Source organism: Rhopalosiphum maidis, chromosome 4, assembly GCF_003676215.2.
Source record: "Rhopalosiphum maidis isolate BTI-1 chromosome 4, ASM367621v3, whole genome shotgun sequence".
In the NCBI taxonomy this organism is placed as follows: Eukaryota; Metazoa; Arthropoda; class Insecta; order Hemiptera; family Aphididae; genus Rhopalosiphum; species Rhopalosiphum maidis.
The window spans coordinates 24,463,807-24,481,873 of NC_040880.1; the positions used below are offsets into that span (position 1 = coordinate 24,463,807).

The 18,067-nt window shown below is 27.7% G+C and overlaps 1 protein-coding gene across 1 annotated transcript; it reads left to right on the forward strand.

The window, feature by feature from the left end:
• Positions 1-18: 18 nt before the first annotated feature.
• LOC113547751 lies at positions 19-10,394 on the forward strand. Its single transcript, XM_026948229.1, has 3 exons — positions 19-400; positions 5,210-5,564; positions 8,788-10,394. Exons 1-3 carry the CDS (start codon positions 187-189, stop codon positions 9,215-9,217), a joined length of 999 nt encoding a protein of 332 aa, XP_026804030.1. The 5' UTR covers positions 19-186; the 3' UTR covers positions 9,218-10,394.
• The last annotated feature ends 7,673 nt before the right edge of the window (positions 10,395-18,067 follow it).

The following is an 18,067-nucleotide window of genomic DNA, read 5'->3' on the forward strand; positions in this document are numbered from 1 at the left end:
CGTGGGTTCGTCGTTAAATTCGTTCATTCGAATCAGCGAGCTGTCGGTGCGATTCGTATACTGTTTTTTTTCGTAATATTCACGACAAGAGTTTAAAAGATTATTTTATTTAATAAACTTATTCTATATACTTTGCTAGTAATTCTATGATAGTTCAGAGTAGAACAAGTGATATCGCAACAAACGATGAAAAATATTATGAAAATACCTAACACTATGTTTTTTTCTTTACTTATATTCGCATCGTTGACGGATGCTTTCAGTTATTATTTAGCTGATTTGACCATACCGAACCCTCGCGAACAGTCAGAATACATTTACAAAAAGTGTTTGTCAATGAACAAAATTGTCTACGAAGACCGCTGTTGGGACTTATTGACAAAAGGACCGTGCGATGAGGGTTAGTGACAAGACACGTTTTTTCTTTTTATAATACGCTTAACCATGCTTGTATCTTATATTTTTAATAAATAAAAATAATTTAAAAAAGTATGGAATAAAAAAACTGGTTACCTAAATACAAAAATTAAACGAATAATAATATGGAGCAACATAAGTAGATAATATAGGTCCGTGAAATTTTTTTATGTATTATATTTTATAATTTGAAAAACAAACAATAAAAGACCAATAGGCAACATCAAGAATAATAAACATTCAATATTATTAAATGAAACATTTATACAAAAAAATATATTAAGTAACTAACATTTTCAATTTATATAAAAATGCTTAATAATTTTCAATTAAAAAAATTGATATTTCGTTTAATTAAAAACGAAATTGAAGTATACTTACTATGACAACAAGATCGACCAATTATTATTGCCTTTCGATTTTTACGTTCCCCTTATCTCCTCTTATCAAAAATATTGACGCCTCTCAAAAAAATTATAATTTTTTTCGTTTGATCATATTGAGATTAAAAATAAACAACATAGATAAATTAATGAATATATATATATATATATGTGTGTGTGTGATTGCTGGTTGGAATTATATCTAATCTATTAACTTTGATTAAAAATAACTTAAAAATAGTAGGCACATCGCTATTGAATTATTTATTAATTGTTACTAGATAAGAATTATAAAAAAGATAGATAATATATTAATACTAATAATATAATAAATATAATATATATTTAAACGTATGAACATATTATACTGCACGTATATTGCAACTATATACAGTATTATTTTATAATACATAAATAAATAAATTGCATGAACAATTTTATTAAAAATAATTTGTTTATTTATAAAGTTGATAATTATTATCTATGGTAAATAACAAATATTTTCACCACCGAAAGTTGGTGTCATACTTGATCATACTATACAATTTAACACAGTCTTAGGCTGAAATCCAACTTATTATTAATGTATTAAAATGTATAATACAATAAACATATTATTATCTTATTAATATATAGTTATGATTAATTTAAATTTATATAAAAACAATGATAATGTTTTGCAAAAAAAAATGAGCACATGATTTAACAATTAGACAATTAAAAATTAAAACGGTTGAGACCTTGAACATTTCCTGAGTTCCAGACAATTAAAACACTTAAATAACATATGGAACATAAAGATATAAATCTTAGAAAATTATTATTACCAGCTATTATAATGATTAAAAAATGTTAAATTAAATGCGTAAAATATTTAGTAAATAATTCTTAAAATTGTCTTCCAATACTTCTTCTAACGGACCGTTAAGGGCCATTGCCGCTTTCAACACTAAGTTTTTTTTATAACTAAATAAAAAATATAAATTATCTAATAAAATGTTAAATTGTATTAAATTAAACCTTATAAGTACGAGGTACAAGTACTTACATAATACATAATACTTTATTACATAGTAAAATACATTTTACAAAAATTAAAAAGAATTATAATAGACACATATATTTATTAAATTTAGATAGTAAATTATTTTAGTTATTTTAATATTAAATACACTTAGTTTTGTTGTTTGGTATAATAATTTGAAAATTCTTTAAAAATGATTCATTCGATAATTTAAATAGTTTTTATATTTTTCTTAAAATGATAAAATTAATCTTATACATTTTAAGTTATAATCATCTGTCCAGAATAATATATTGTGTTACAAAGTCTAAAAAAACAATATACGTACGTATACTCATTGTTCATTGCTATTATTATATGAAAATTACATAACTACTGTAATACTAAATGTAATCCAAACACCTTAACCATTCAATATAGTATATACATCATACAGTAAACAATCTAAAATTGCACGTGCATGCCCTGCAACTGTAAATACGTAATTCTAGTAATCCAAATTTGAACATAATTCAAGGGTATTGTTTTCGTCAGTATATAACTGTGAAATGTAAAGCGAATTTCGTGTATTAAATAAGGATACGTGAAGATAAATAATCAAGAATCTAAGAGCTTGCGCATAAATAAATTATTCATATTTTGTATCTTGATTCTTGAACAATTTCCGTCAATTAATAATTATACAGCTACAAGAGAATCCAAAGAGAATACACCTATTATTGACTCTTATTTTTTAATTTTAATTTGTGGTATTAAAACTACCGAGTAATTAATTATGTAAACCGTAGTCCGTAATGTAATCAGAAAATATTAAATAACGTTACGTATTTCTGTTTTTAATTCAACAAAACACAATTTAGGTAGACCATATTATGCATAATAAATCTCCCATACAAAGATGAGATTTATTTTAATTTAAACTAGTAGTTGGATTTTTCAAAATATTTACCCAATAAAATCTCATGAATGTATCTAAACAAACAAAACGTTCACTTTTTAAATATTATGATAAAGTTGTGGATAATTAAAATCAATATATTGATATATTTTTTCATTGCAGTATATAACATGCTATTAAAGTTTTAATTACTACGATTTAATATAAATCGTTATAATACTTGTAAAGAAAAATAATAAATCAATTCAATAAATGTACATTATTTTAATATTTTTATCAAACTCAAACTCCTAAGTCTATATAGTATAGTATGTATACTTGAAGCTGACAGAATTATGATTTATCAACATACCATTAGTAGTTTATTCTTATATTACTGTATAGATTATATTATTGGTTAAACTTTGTCGAAATAAAACTTTCCAACAAAATATACTTAAATATTAAGAATATTATAATCTACAAGGATTTAATATCGATCAAATCATTTTTTTTGTTATTATTTTAATTTTAAAACCATTATTTTTAATTACCATGTTCAAAATCTTACAAAATAACCGTTATTACTATTATTTCACATTATTATTTATGCGTAGATATTCATGACGAATAATAAGAAAACTACTTTAAATTTTTATTTGAAGAATGGTATTTACGAAAAATAAATCAGGTTATTATATGGTTATAACAAAGTAAGTAAACTTCAAAAGTTTACAATGATATTTTTTAGTTAAAATATTTTAATTGTTTTTAAATTTAATATTTAATAACAACTCGAAGTTTATAAATTGTTTTTATTTAATTATTCCCGTAAAGTTGTTCTTATTCTAAGAAATGTATTTAACTGTTTTAAATTAGATTTGAAGTATTTATAATTAAATAATTCATTGTGTTTTAATAGATCTAAATAATACACACAAAATATGTCAAAGAAAAATGTATTTCTTAGCGTCTTAAAATATTTAAGAATTTATATTTAATTGCTATACCTTATACCTAGTTTATAGCTTATTTATAATATGGGTAGGTACAGTTAAGTTTTTGTCGGATATTTGTTTACATATTTTTGTCTTTAATACGTATATGTAGATACAATATCAATGAACATTTGATGTATGTGTCAATACGATCGTGTAACAAAGGCCTAAAAAACAATACTTGGACGTTTTATTTTTTGTACGTGAACTATTTTATTTAAACTGTTTCGTTAAATCGCTATTCGCTCCCCAATCCAAAATCGTAATAACATTATTATTTTATCATATTTTATAACAGCGCGATTTAAGACTACTAACTATAGTATTTCCTTTTAGAACCGCAGTTTACTATAAACCATGTTGAGCGATTGTTACCCAATAATCAATATGCATTTCCAATTAGTCATAGATGAACTTTGAGTGAAACTAAACAGCGCACTGAATAAAAATAATTAAATAATACATTATGATTTTAATTAAATACACGCAAAACACTGTGCAATAAAGGCGGTGTATAAATTAAAAATCCGTTCGAAGCAATTACAAGGACAAATTTTAAGAATAAATAACATTATTTGATTCTCATGAGTATATATATATATATATATATATATATATATATATGTACCTATACAAGCTTCAGAAATTAATCATTATCTATATATATATTGTATACGCACACATTGTTATGATACGTAAATATTTTAAGCAACACTATTTACTCATAAACAAATTAGTGTATAAAATGTACGATCATAATATTATATATAGGAAGACGAATATTAAATGATATGGTTGATATGCGGAGGAGGTAATAATATTAAAAATCATACGTAACTTCTGGGCGGTAACGTTTCGTGTAAAAATAAAAAGAACACACGTTATGGCACTTTCGTAGTAGGTTATTTCAAACAATTTATTATACACGCCTAACCGCATAGCATAAGAGGACAACCAGTGGCGCGGTATAAACACGAGGACTTGAAGGAGAAGGGCTTGCGTTGATTACTTACTTATGTATATATATATATATATATATAGCTAGTTAGGGGCGTTGATCGTGAAGACATTGAATGCCGATTGATTTACGTGTATAAATATATTGTGTGTTTCAAATGTGTATATTATAATATATTTCTGGCGGTTTTGTAAAAAATTTTTAATTTCTAGTTCTTATTTTTTTTTTTCATTTTCAATTAGTTCTATTGGTACTATATTGCCTATACCTATATCTAAGATCAGTTTTGGTTCGATATGTAAATTATGAGGAATGGAGAATTCCAGTGATATAAACATAAAAAAATCTATGCGTTATTATAATAGTTTTTACCACGCGAGCCTATCACATCGTTTATGCGTGGCTTGTCAAAGCACGTACTTTCATAGTTTTCTGTTGCAGTTTCCGTTGATCTAGGTATAATTTAGGTGCCTTAATTATACCTAGATCAAGTCTTAATAGCACTGTATTGATATATTCATAATGCGTTATTATACAATAGTGTGTGTATAGGACAGTGGTTGGTATTGGACAAAGTGGCAGACGAAGTGCAATTGCAAGAGCCGCGTCCCTTGACGGCCAAATGCAAGATACGTCGGTGCAGTGAATCAGACGTGTACTGGCCGCGTGACGGGTTTTGCCACAACGAGGAAACGGCTCGTCGTGGACAGCTGTGCGCCAGCGCTAACACCGTGTTGGCCATCGACGAGTACGGCGATGGGTTCTGCAAGTGCCACGATGGCGGCAAAGTCCCCTACGTACGCGTCGTCAGTTCCGGAAATGATGACAACGACTCGCAGCCGTGCTATCCTGTGTACTCAAAGGGTCCTTGTCCCAGAGATCTCGTGCTAACGCCCTATGGGGACAGGCGAGTACAATGACTATTATGATATTATAATTTATAGTATGTAGGTATTGACGGCCAATTTAGATCTTTTATTTTATTTCCTGCTCTCATTCCGCTTTTAATATTTCGGCATTCTATCAGTGCCGGATTTAGCGGGGATGCGACAGGAAGCGCAATGCATCAGGACATCGAGGCGCCTAGATTGTTTTAAAGGTTTCAGGTCGAAATACTAGATTTTCTTACTTAGAAAAGTAATGTATTGTTAAAAATAATGAACAGCGGTAAAAAAAAATAAAATATATTTAGATATTATCTGCATTTATATACACCTGAACGAACAAGTTTTTTATAACTTTTAAATTAATTTATTATTTTCACCGACTAACTTCTAACAAAATAAGCTAAAAATTTGGAAAATTTCAGAAACTTATATATATTCTGACTTAGTTATTTTTTATATTAAAGTAATTTAACTTAAACATAGTTGAAAAAAATGATTAACTTTCTCAGCTTTGATATTTATACTATAAGTATATGTACATAATACTTTTAGAAATTTAGTTGAACGAATGAAAGTAATCAAATTTTATTATAAGATTCCTCTGGCCAAACTCAATAAATCTTCAAAAAAACATTTCCATTTCGAGAATGGGATAATAATAATCAAGATACACTAACATTAACCAAAAACCAGCTGGAACAAATATATATCTTCATCGATTTTATATAAAAAAAAATGAAGTGGACATTTTGGCTAAAAGGGTATACCTATTGAAACTTGTAATATATTATAATTAATCTAATACATAAACAGTATACATATTATATTCGCATAGTGGTTGTCCTAAAATTGATTGGCCCAACAGTCATTTATTGGATTAATGACCTTTGGGAAATACACAAACGAACACACTCCTAAGCTTAGCTCGCCTCATATATATTATATACAATATAATACTATACTGTGTAGTTGTAGCATAATATATACCTCTCTCTCTTTAAATTCAACACATGATTTATTCAACGTATATATAACTATATAAGCCATTTATTTCAAAAACAATTACTACATATATGCTTGGTTTATTATATTTAAATTTCAACCATCTGCGTGCAAATTGTTTTATCATAAATTATACTATTATTTCCGAAATGAAGGAAGCACACACGTCATATAACCATCGAGTTAAATTTTAAAACATAACAGTGGTATATTTAAATCGATAAGGTCCCTTTGGAACACGGACTACAGGACTGCAGGACACGAATAGGTAGAGTATGTGGTAGTGACTGTCCACGAAAAGGTATAGAGCATATAATATTATATTATACAGTTATCCCCCCTTAAATGTCTTTAGATAATTAGTTGGACCCCTTCATAAATACACCACTGACATATAAGCAGCTATATTTATTGATTGTAAGCACTTTTATATACTAATAGACTGATTTCTTGTTGAATATTTTTTTTTTTAATTTAACAAATATTGAAGTATTATAAAACTTTTATTTCTACTACACGCGTAATATTTACTCGGATATTATTTTTTTTCTATATAATAATATTTGAACTTTGTTAAACAAAGATATTTTGCAAACAATTCATAAATGTGTTAAATCTAATTAAAATAAATGTTTAGACAAATATACAATATACGCGGTCTTGATTTGTCTAAACTCTAAATTCTAAAAAGTACTTGATGAATATGCATTTACTCTCAATTCTTATTATAGGCACAATTCTTACTTCGTAACCAAAAAGTAAATCAATATCTGTATAAAACAATGGAACGTATAAGGTCTAAATATATTCCGATAGGTATAATGGTCCAAACATAGTTGTAGAATATAAGACAAAAATGTATTAGGGTGCAATTTATTTGTAAATTATTCTCATGTTCGTTATCTAATTTGTTATTAATTTAACAAGCTTTAAAACTAAAAGAGGATGTTAGCCAATATATATATATATATATACGCGTGACGGCGGCACTAGGCATCCCACACGATAGATTAGTCTCTCTCTTGGTATACATGTTCACAAACTGGGTTTGTACACGCTGTTTTACCATTCCTACCCTTCGTCGTCCATAACGTTCAAACTTTTGCTACGTGCGTACACGAGTAATGTCACAGTATTCAACCATAATAATCCACGGAATTCACGTGTAGTAGTTATTCCGATTACACTCTGCAGATGTCACAAACTTATTATAGTGCGTATCCGTATTTTCTTAGATAATACAATTTCCGTTAAAACGCGCTCTTAAGGTATTTGTGTTTCATAAGGTCGGTCGTTGTGAACGCCACGGCCCACGAGATGTCTGCATACCGCCTGTTTTGAAATGTTTAAAATAATAGATACCACCATTAGAGTGTAAATTGATAACTATAATAATATCGCATTTATACGTACGAAGAAATGTATTAACGGCAATAATTAAATATATACTTAGAGCTATATAGTTTATTGTAGCCAGATATATTTTTATTACAGTTCGAATGGGCCGAATATCAAAACAATTCATTTCGATAATGCAGCAAAATTTATTTACTTGTAGCCGCGGGCCATTCGATCTTCTTCGGCAATACGATTTTTTGTTTTTTAATGAAATTTTATTTTATTTAGCTCATATTATAACCGGTCCTGGTACGATTAATAATTAAAAATAATTATACAACCATATATTATAAACTTGTGTCCGGTAAAGAAAATCCGGGCTGTTTTACTGAGATCCCGCAATCTTCTCGATTAAAAAACAAATAACAATAAACCCGTGTTTTTTATGTGTGAGAGATATCATTATTTATTTTTACCTCGACGTTTATGGTTAGACTAAGCGTGTGTGTTTCTAAAATTCCCACGCGGTCACCCATCTGGGAACTAGCAACTGTATAATAATTGCCGTAAATTTGAAAATATTTCAATAAAATATAGTATATTAATAATAATGACTTTGTTTAAAAAAAAAAAAACATTTAATATACATTTATCCAAGTCGTGTTCCTACCGGTTTATTAATACGATGTTTATATTTGTACAGTGTACATTAAAAGTAAACGATTTCCAAAAAGTATTTCCATAGACCGTTATACGGCACGTTAAGCGTTTTATGCATTACGTTGGTTGTGCACGAGGGAGATATCATATATTATAACTGTGTCTGGTTTTTTTAAACGCGTTACCGTCTATTATTTACTAAAATGTAAATAATTTTCGCGTTCGTAATATTATGCGTTATAGGTACGGCGTCTGCACGGTGGACGATTGCGCGGAGGAACGCCGCCGGTGGGCCGCCGCCGATACGTCGTCGCAACGGTCGGGCGAGACGCGACAGCGACGTGGGCAGCCGACCTCGGTGGCCCGCTGGACCGACGGACAGTGTTACGAGCTGGGCACGCGGGGCCCGTGCACCGGCCACGAGCAGTTGGCCGTGGTCCGCGCCACGATGCGGCCGGAATGCGTCAGGCTGTCGGTGGAGCTGACGGTGTTGCCCAAGACGACGGACCGTCCGGGATGCGAGACCGACCACTGGGGAAACTGCGAGACGGGCGTGGAAGTGTCGACGACGCCCAACGAGCTGAGGGACGCGTTGCTGAAGAACGCCAATAGGTACAACGGCCAGACGACACGCCGAGCCAACGTGCGCGCGGTCCGCCGCAGTCGCCTGTAGTCGCGCCGCCGCCGGTGCGGGTGACCGCGTCACGCGTGTGGGCGCGCGTACCGCTACTGCTCGACTGTAGTCTGTACGCTATTGCAGTATGTGAACGACGATTTTGGCGTGTTTAAGATTTTCAGGAGTGGAAGGAAGTGTGTCGGAAATCGACCGTTGCGGGGTGGGTCGTCGTATAACCGTTTTATACTGTATAATAGCACGACGAAAGCGGATTTAAATTTTTAATTTTCAACTCGATTTGCACACGTACAAATAATTATATTGTTTTGTTATTTTTTTCCATTTCATTTAAATACGGCACACGGTTAAACATTAATTATAAAATCGACTTCGCGTAGTCTTCTGTTTATAGACGATATAATAATATGATGTGCTATCCCGATGCACATACAAATACAAGTATGCCGGTGTTCTATGCACGTAACAGTCTTATATTATTGTACCTAATAGGTACAATATATCTGCACCCTATAATAAGTGTACATAGGTAATGTGAACGAGTGTACGACCGTGATTGGTGACGTTGCTAGCTGTTAGTAAATGATCGGAACTCGGAAGTACCAATTGTATGGATCTTAAGGAACCTCTATACAAAATAATAAACTATAATATTTTATAGTTCAATGATTTCAGATTTGCCTTTTGTCGCTAATATTTTAATTTAAAATATTTCGTGTTTCACTTTTTTCTTCGCTCAGTTTTTTTAATTCGTAATAGGTATATACACATTATTATAGACTATAACTAGTTAACACCAAACGCGATACCATCAAGTAAACAGTTTAAAACAAAAATAGTAATATTACTAATACAAATATAATAAAAGTAAACGAACATTGTCGTTTACCTCACATATAAAGCATTAATTATATACATTAAATAAATCGAACTGAATGGTATCTTGTTATTATTACAAGCTTATAGAATTAATAACATGACATGTCATACATCATAATATACGTCACATAGTTAATACTCTTACAGATAAATATTTAAAATAATTCGCATATTTCTATTATCAGATAATATTATTGTTACATATTATGTTTTTTTTTTTTTGTACAATTTATGAAATAATAACCATCACACTAGTCTCTTTTTTGACGATTTATTAGCCGTGATTTTTGTCATGGATATAGGATATATGTAAATGTTAAATAAAACGTATTTTAATGTCAACGCTTATATGAAAATTCATAACTATGTTAAAATATTTTTTCAACAAATGTTTCTTTTTTTTAGAAATGTACCTAATACATAATATATGCAATATACGTTATTTCATGTACTATATAACTATCTACTCGTAAATCTAATTATATATATAAAAAAAAAATGAAATATAGCTTTTTTAAAATATTATTACGATTCTTGATTTTATTATTTTTATAAATGTATCTACTATAAATACCTTTATATGAATATATTATAAGTTATAACATAAAAAAGAAAAATGCTTTTAAGCATTGGAAACATTTTTACTTAAATATGGAAAAGAAAAATAATCTTGATTATTACTCTTTAGTATATTATACAGAATATTAAATATTTACTATACTATATTATATCGAACCAGATGATAAATAAAATTATTACAATCGAAATTAAAAAAAAAAAATACAACAATACTACATAACATAAGTATCTATTTTTACTCTATAGGCTATAATATAGAATTTGTCTTATATATTATTATTGCGTAGGGACCAAAAGCACAACAAATTATAACCTTTTGAGCGCTAGTCGGCCACTGACGTTTTCCGTAAATTATTTCTTATAGAAATTATAAATTCACTAAATAATAATACATTAGTATCGTTTTCGTTGATACAGCTGCAAGTATTACTTATAAAATATATTAATATGTAAGCAATCTTTATGAAGTAAGTAAAATTTGTGTTATTTTTATATTTTATATAATGTATATTAGAATAAAAGAAACTAGGTATATATTAAACTATATTATGATTATTTAATATTTATATTAATTGAAAGTGTACCAAGTTGTTTCAAGGCTTATTAATGATGTACGTTTTGAGTAATTCACGAGGTAAATTATTTAAACTATCTACTTTGATATTCTTTGTCGTAGTGTGTTAAATATATTGAGTCTATTTCAATAGTTTATAGAAACTAAATAGTCATAATATATATATATTTATTCAATATTGATTAGTTATCTACTTTTTTGGAAATCAAATTAAATGAAAAAAAATAATAGTAAAAACCCAAATCATTGCCAACAGTCCAGATTATTATAGGATTTATATTGATTTTACAGAGAATATTGTTTGACTTTTTGCCAGATTTTTTTCGTCCTTTCTACACAAAATTGATGATGTATTTTAGAGTCTAGTCGTCTTTATATTACATTATACAATTCAAGGATTTTGAGATGAAATGTAAAAGGCTTCTACAAATCACGCCAATAAATTATAAATCAACAACTTTATTATATACTCAGCAGGTACCTTAGATCTCACCAAATTAATAACTGAATAATGATTAACAAAACTATTTTTTAGTTTAATTAATTTAAAATTTAAACGGTATTTTTAAATTAAATTATATGTTTTGAAAATAGATAATAATATATGCACTTTAGTATTTGGTATACCTTATAGGTAGGTACAGACGTACAGTATACACAAATACATTATAATAAATCAATTATTGTTAATTAAAAAATGTATTAATTACAATTAATTGATATTTTTAAGTAGGGTATCTCATTATATTATAATGAAAATATAATATAGTGCATTTATTTATTGTACGAAAAATGTATTTATTAATTGAAAAAATATTTTATTATTCATTACTATTTTATTATCATAGGAAATAATCAAATACATCGTATAATTTAAAATTATTTATTAATTTGTATTATTTTATTTTATTATTGTACATGCTTGTGTTATTAAAGATATCCGTAGATAATTGTAAACTATTTATTATATTAACTATTTTTAAACGCTAAAATTAATACAAAATACAAAAGTTACAAAATTATTTAACACCTATCCTGATTAATTAAAACATTTTTCCATGTAGGTATAACAATAACATATATACTCATCTACTTTTAAGTAGTTTACTTACTTAGGTACTATTAAACTTTAAAATTGTGAACAATTTTTCAATAATTGTTTATATAGAAATTATTAATGAATAAAATAATATGTTTTAATATATTGTACATTATTGTGTAGTTTTTAATTTACCTACTATAAATTAACAGGATGATCGTCAGCATATAGTACTATTATACCTGCTCTTTAGATTTATATAATCTAATAATAGTACCGCTTATAAATAAAAAAAAAACAGTATGAAAACATTTTAGAAATTTGGTCTTAAAAAATATCTAATTTTAAGCTATTTTGCTGTTGCTTTGGTATAGTACTGTAAAGTAACTATCGACTTTCTGACTATTCCTCAGAAAAAAATCTGTAACCACCGGGTAGATGATCTCATCGGCCTGTCATTCGTGTAATCGAGTAGTTTTAGGTGTTGTACCACAAAACGATAAGTCAAAATCCGTTCACCATTGTCTTTATAGTAAATAGTAATAGAGTTATAAATGTATAAATACTAAAATACGCATTACGCGTACTATATTATACAGATGTCTGACATTTACACATAATATTATAATAATAGTAGGCTATTGTTGATTACGTAGTATTTTTAATACGTATTATGTTATAATAACAATAGTAAAATAGTATACAAAATTATACACGATCGACAGCCGATTCCGTTATGATAACATCAATACTAATATATATATATATATATAAATGCAATGTATAAATAAAAACGTCTGATGTCCCCCGCGCCGCCCCGAACAACGATGCAGACAGACGTGGCAGACATAGCGACGACGACCGCGTCCGCCAAGGTCAACCGCTTCTCGTATCTGCGCTCGTCCGATGGTCAGCCGCCGCCGCCCAAGGGATTCGCATTCGCTCGACGTCGACACGTCGTCTTCATTTGGTCGCAAGGTTTCCGATCGAGCACAGCCCAACACACACGACTTGTGCACTTTCACTTGCCACCAGCCTAAATTAAATTTCAATAAATAATCGTAACGCTTTGTGATGGCTGACTTGCTGGTGGACATGGACTACGCCATAATGACCATCAACTCGCAGATAGTGTACAAGCCGACCAGCCAGCGCGATGACCCGGAGCCCGACAACGACCGCGAGGTGTACGTGGGTAACTTGCCGCAACACTACACCATTGAGAAGTTCGTCAACTTTGCTAAGTAAGTATACACCGGACAGAAAGATATTATTATACTGTTATATAGTACGCGAAGACGCTGTAATTTGTCTATGCGGTGATGAGTTTAAGATTATTTATCGTTCAACTCGTAAAACTTTGTGAGTTACGATTCAGAGACCTCTCTCTCCACTGTAGATGATCGAATAAAGCGATTTTGATTTTATTCTACGGCGATTGATTCGTATTTCACAATGTGTAATGATTAGGGCCCGGATTTATATGAATTTGTATGTTATTTTAAAACAGTCCAAAAAGTAGCTAGATAAGCTACAAATTTGAATTATAGTCAATAGATCAAAAATACAAAGTTTTATTTTGCATATTTTTGCATATATTCGACATCACCATTGAACATTTATAAAGATATAAAATAATTTTTAAAAATAATTTGATTACGGATTTTTTTGGCATATTTTTAATGTTTTTAGAACATATAAATCCGAGCCCTAGTAATGATATTTTTTTTTGTTGCAAAAACAAAAAAAAAAAACAATCCGCTGAAATAAATGCATTTTGTTAAACATATACGGGTATAATAATAGTCCTTCACTTGTCTTGTCCCGTATGATTTAATTCCAAGGAGACACCATCGTTGACTGTTAAGCATAATGACCTCATTCATCAGCTGATGTACCTACCATTTATACAATACTGTTAAATATCATTTTTCGTTCATATTGAACAATAATTGTACATTGAAGTTATTGATGAATTCTCGATTTTTTTTCGCACTTTGCAAATTTTAATGATGCCGAATCGTGCTACAATATTGTTTTGATAGACTATTATTATTTTTTCATTGTTATTTTAATCACACAATAAATAAATTTGATTTATACTATGTTATTACCTATTAGGTAATATCTTTTAACTAGAACGATACAATTTTTTTTTTCAACCGAAAATTGTGATACTTTAGATACTTGTTTTAAATTGAGTACCTACCTTATTGTCCTTATTGACTATTAACAATAATATTATATATTATCTTTTAACGAGATGTAAAAATGAATGTACATTAATTTATAATATCGATATTCATTACTATATGCGTAAATTTCCATATAAAAATAATGTTAACTATTTACACCTACTATAGTTGCAGACAATCTCAAATTTGTTAGTTTAGAACTTAAAAGCATAATATTACAGTATATATTTTTATTTGTTTATACCTAGGTACTATGTGTGTTAAATAATGTTTATCTAATATGTAGGTCTATATCACGGATAGTAAATCCATTGCACCCGAAAAATTAAAATATTTTTATTATATACATGTATAATATTTTTCATGGTATATTCGAAATAAAAAAGGTAGTTTTTGGCATGTAGCGATGTAGCGTTCAAATAATTTGCAACTCCTGATCTATGTATCAATACATTATTGTATTATCACTTTAATTAGATGTGTAAAAAATCTACAAAAAAGTTCAATGTTCTTATATTTATTGACATGATATTAATTTAAAACATATTTAAACTTCTAAATATTTATCAGCTTTTTATATTTCAGAAAATGTGGTTCAATTTACAGCGTACGACTACTGAAAGGCAGTGGAGGTTTGAATAAAGGTTTTGGTTATATAATGTATAGAAGTTTAGCTGCAGTTGACATTGCCATAGAAACGTATAATGGAACATTCCTGACAGAAAGTGATACTAATAAGCCACTGATTGTACAAAAGAGCTTACGTAATACAATTATGATGATCTATGGACTATCACAGAGAAATAACAATAAATACTATATCAGAACTGTAGGAGTTTAATATTATTAATTAGATATACTTACTCAACTACTCATTTATTAATATCCACTTATTTTTGTTTTAGGAAATTAATTATTTTGTGATCAATCATCCATCACTGTTACTGAAATTTGAATGTGAAGATGATACAAAGTTATTCATATCTTTTAAATCATTAAAGTAAAATTTGGCAACTTACTTTTAGAAAGTTTAAAAATGTAATAAACAAGTTTTTTATTTTTATTAAATTTAGAGCAGCACAAATTTTTAAGAAAAAACTAAAAGATGCATTTAATATGTATGGAGCTAAAATGTATTATTTTAATGATACAGAAAATTGGGTAAGTTATAAATTAAAAACAAATAAATATTAAAAGGTACTTTTATATTTTAGTTTAATAGATACTAGAGTTAACATGAATAGAAAGTTGATTAAATAAATGTTTAATTTATAACTTTAATTACAAATATAAATTGATCATAAAAAAAAAAAGTAATAAAAACATTATAGAAATATAATTGAAATACTAGTTACCTAATTATCTTTTAAAAGGATATTACTTGGTAATTTATTATTTTGACATTTTTATGATTAAAAAATAATAATAATGCTCTTCCTTTTAATAAGAGAGCCATAGCTTAGTTAATTATTTATATTAACTATATTTGTATTTTGGTATCAAATAAATATTATTAGTATTGTAATCACTAATCACTAACTAAAGTAGTATAACAGCTAACCTACTATTATGGATTACTTTTATTCGTTTTTAAAATAGTTATACTTCCATTTGAACAATATATAGTTTAAATACCTATGCTTATATTTAAATAATATTTGTACACAGTAAATTAATTTACAATAATAATTTACTGGTTCAAAAATGTATGTAAATTTTAAATATAATCTAAAAACTAAGAATTTTTTGGAATATTGAATTAATTGTTTTTAAATATTAACTTAATTTATACTACTGAAAAATCTCAATGTGGCTTAAAAAATTCTTTGAATTATAGTTTATAGTGCTATTAGGCATTAGCAATTGTTCTATATTGCATTAAGTACTGCAGTTAACTTTTTTTAAATATTTGAAAGAATAAATTTTAATATTTTAATCAAGACATCAATAAAAATTTCAAAATTACATTATTTAGTAGTTTATTATGTCAGTAATATTATCATAATTAATTTGAACAAAATAATCATAGGCGTGCGCAGACCTAAATTTCGGAGGGTACCTACAATTTTTTCGGACCCTTTTCTTAATTTGAGTCCTCTCTTAACAAGACATGTACATATTTTAATAAATTATAATGCCTGAATAAATATTATTTAAATTATATCACATATTAATCAGTACCAAGTTATACCATATTTCATTAGATAGTTGAATCTAAAATCTATTTTCAAGATAATTTCAATATATTTTTTTTATTATTTTTACTTTTGTAGTTAATAACATCTAGCTGTAATAATCATAAAATGTTTTACCACGCAAATTTAAAATACTTTAAGTTGTATTATTTTTTTTTATCCCATAACATAATTTTTTACAATATATTTTAGAAAAAATATCATCTATATTCTAGTAACATTAGTTAAAATACGGACCCATATATATGCTATAGGACTTAAATTTTAGGGCCCCAATTACATGTCAGGGGGTGCACAGGCACACCCAGAACCCCCCGTGCGCACGCCTATGAAAATAATCTATAAAGTATACACTACTATCAGAAACTTGGGGCTTTCTTAAGTTTTGGTTGTGAAAAATGTATAAATAAGTTAAGTATTTGAAAAACAAAAACAAATGTATAGTTATAAATTTAACTGATAGGTACCTAGGTTTAATAGTTTACATGATTAAAACTCTATTTGTAGAAACTAGTAGGTAGGTTGTACTTTTTAAATGTTATTGTGTATGAATTTGTTTAGGTAGGTAATATTGTAATAATAATGTTAAATATACTAAAAACAAAACTATAAAAAAATGTTAACTAACCAACAATTTTAAAATAATTTAATTAAAATATTATAAAAATGTTTAATGCTAGCAACAATTTCCAAAACTTGGAAGTCTAATCTATAACTTAAATTCTTATAAGAAATGAAAATCAAATTAACCAACCTTGAATTTATTAATTTATGTTAATTGGGAAAAATATTTAAAATTAAACCTGTTAAGGTTTAATCTATCTAACGGTTCAATTTGTGTTCTATACTTGCATCAATTCATAATTTAATATGTAATCTATAAGTTCATCAATTTACGGTTTAAAATACAGTTTACAATTTAATATATTAATACATTTCATTAGATAATACTTAAATTAATTAAAAAATTTTGACATTAATTATTTTTTGCATTAAATTAATTTTTTTAAGTCTATTAATCTTCAAAAATTCAAGCTATGGATCTAATTTAGGAGATTTGGATTTTATCATTATGAAGGTAAAAGAGTTTCTCAATCTTGTTTTTCTACAAAAAAAAAAAAAGTATACATCATGTCTTAAATGACAATAAGTAATTACTCTAACAAAGAAACAGTTAGGTCAATACAATTTTATCGATAGGATGATAAATATGACATGTAGACCACATATTGGACCGTTAGCTTTTTTAATAACATTAACATTGTACAAATTAAGTTATTATTTAATTATTATTATGTAATTGTGTTGTTTGACGTTATCACTATTCACTGTAACTAAATAGTATAATATAGTTAATTGCCTTTTATTAATAAAAATGCATTATTAAACATATTATCTATGAATATTACATAAACTTAAGCAATCAAT

What these genes read in the sequence shown, in the direction of transcription:
- LOC113547751 (XM_026948229.1), top strand. Translation starts at nt 187, where the DNA reads ATGAAAAATATTATGAAAATACCTAACACTATGTTTTTTTCTTTACTT. An exon ending in AAAAGGACCGTGCGATGAGG is followed by an intron (nt 401 to 5,209) that starts GTTAGTGACAAG and finishes GTGTGTGTATAG; the next exon opens with GACAGTGGTTGGTATTGGAC. An exon ending in CTAACGCCCTATGGGGACAG is followed by an intron (nt 5,565 to 8,787) that starts GCGAGTACAATG and finishes TATGCGTTATAG; the next exon opens with GTACGGCGTCTGCACGGTGG.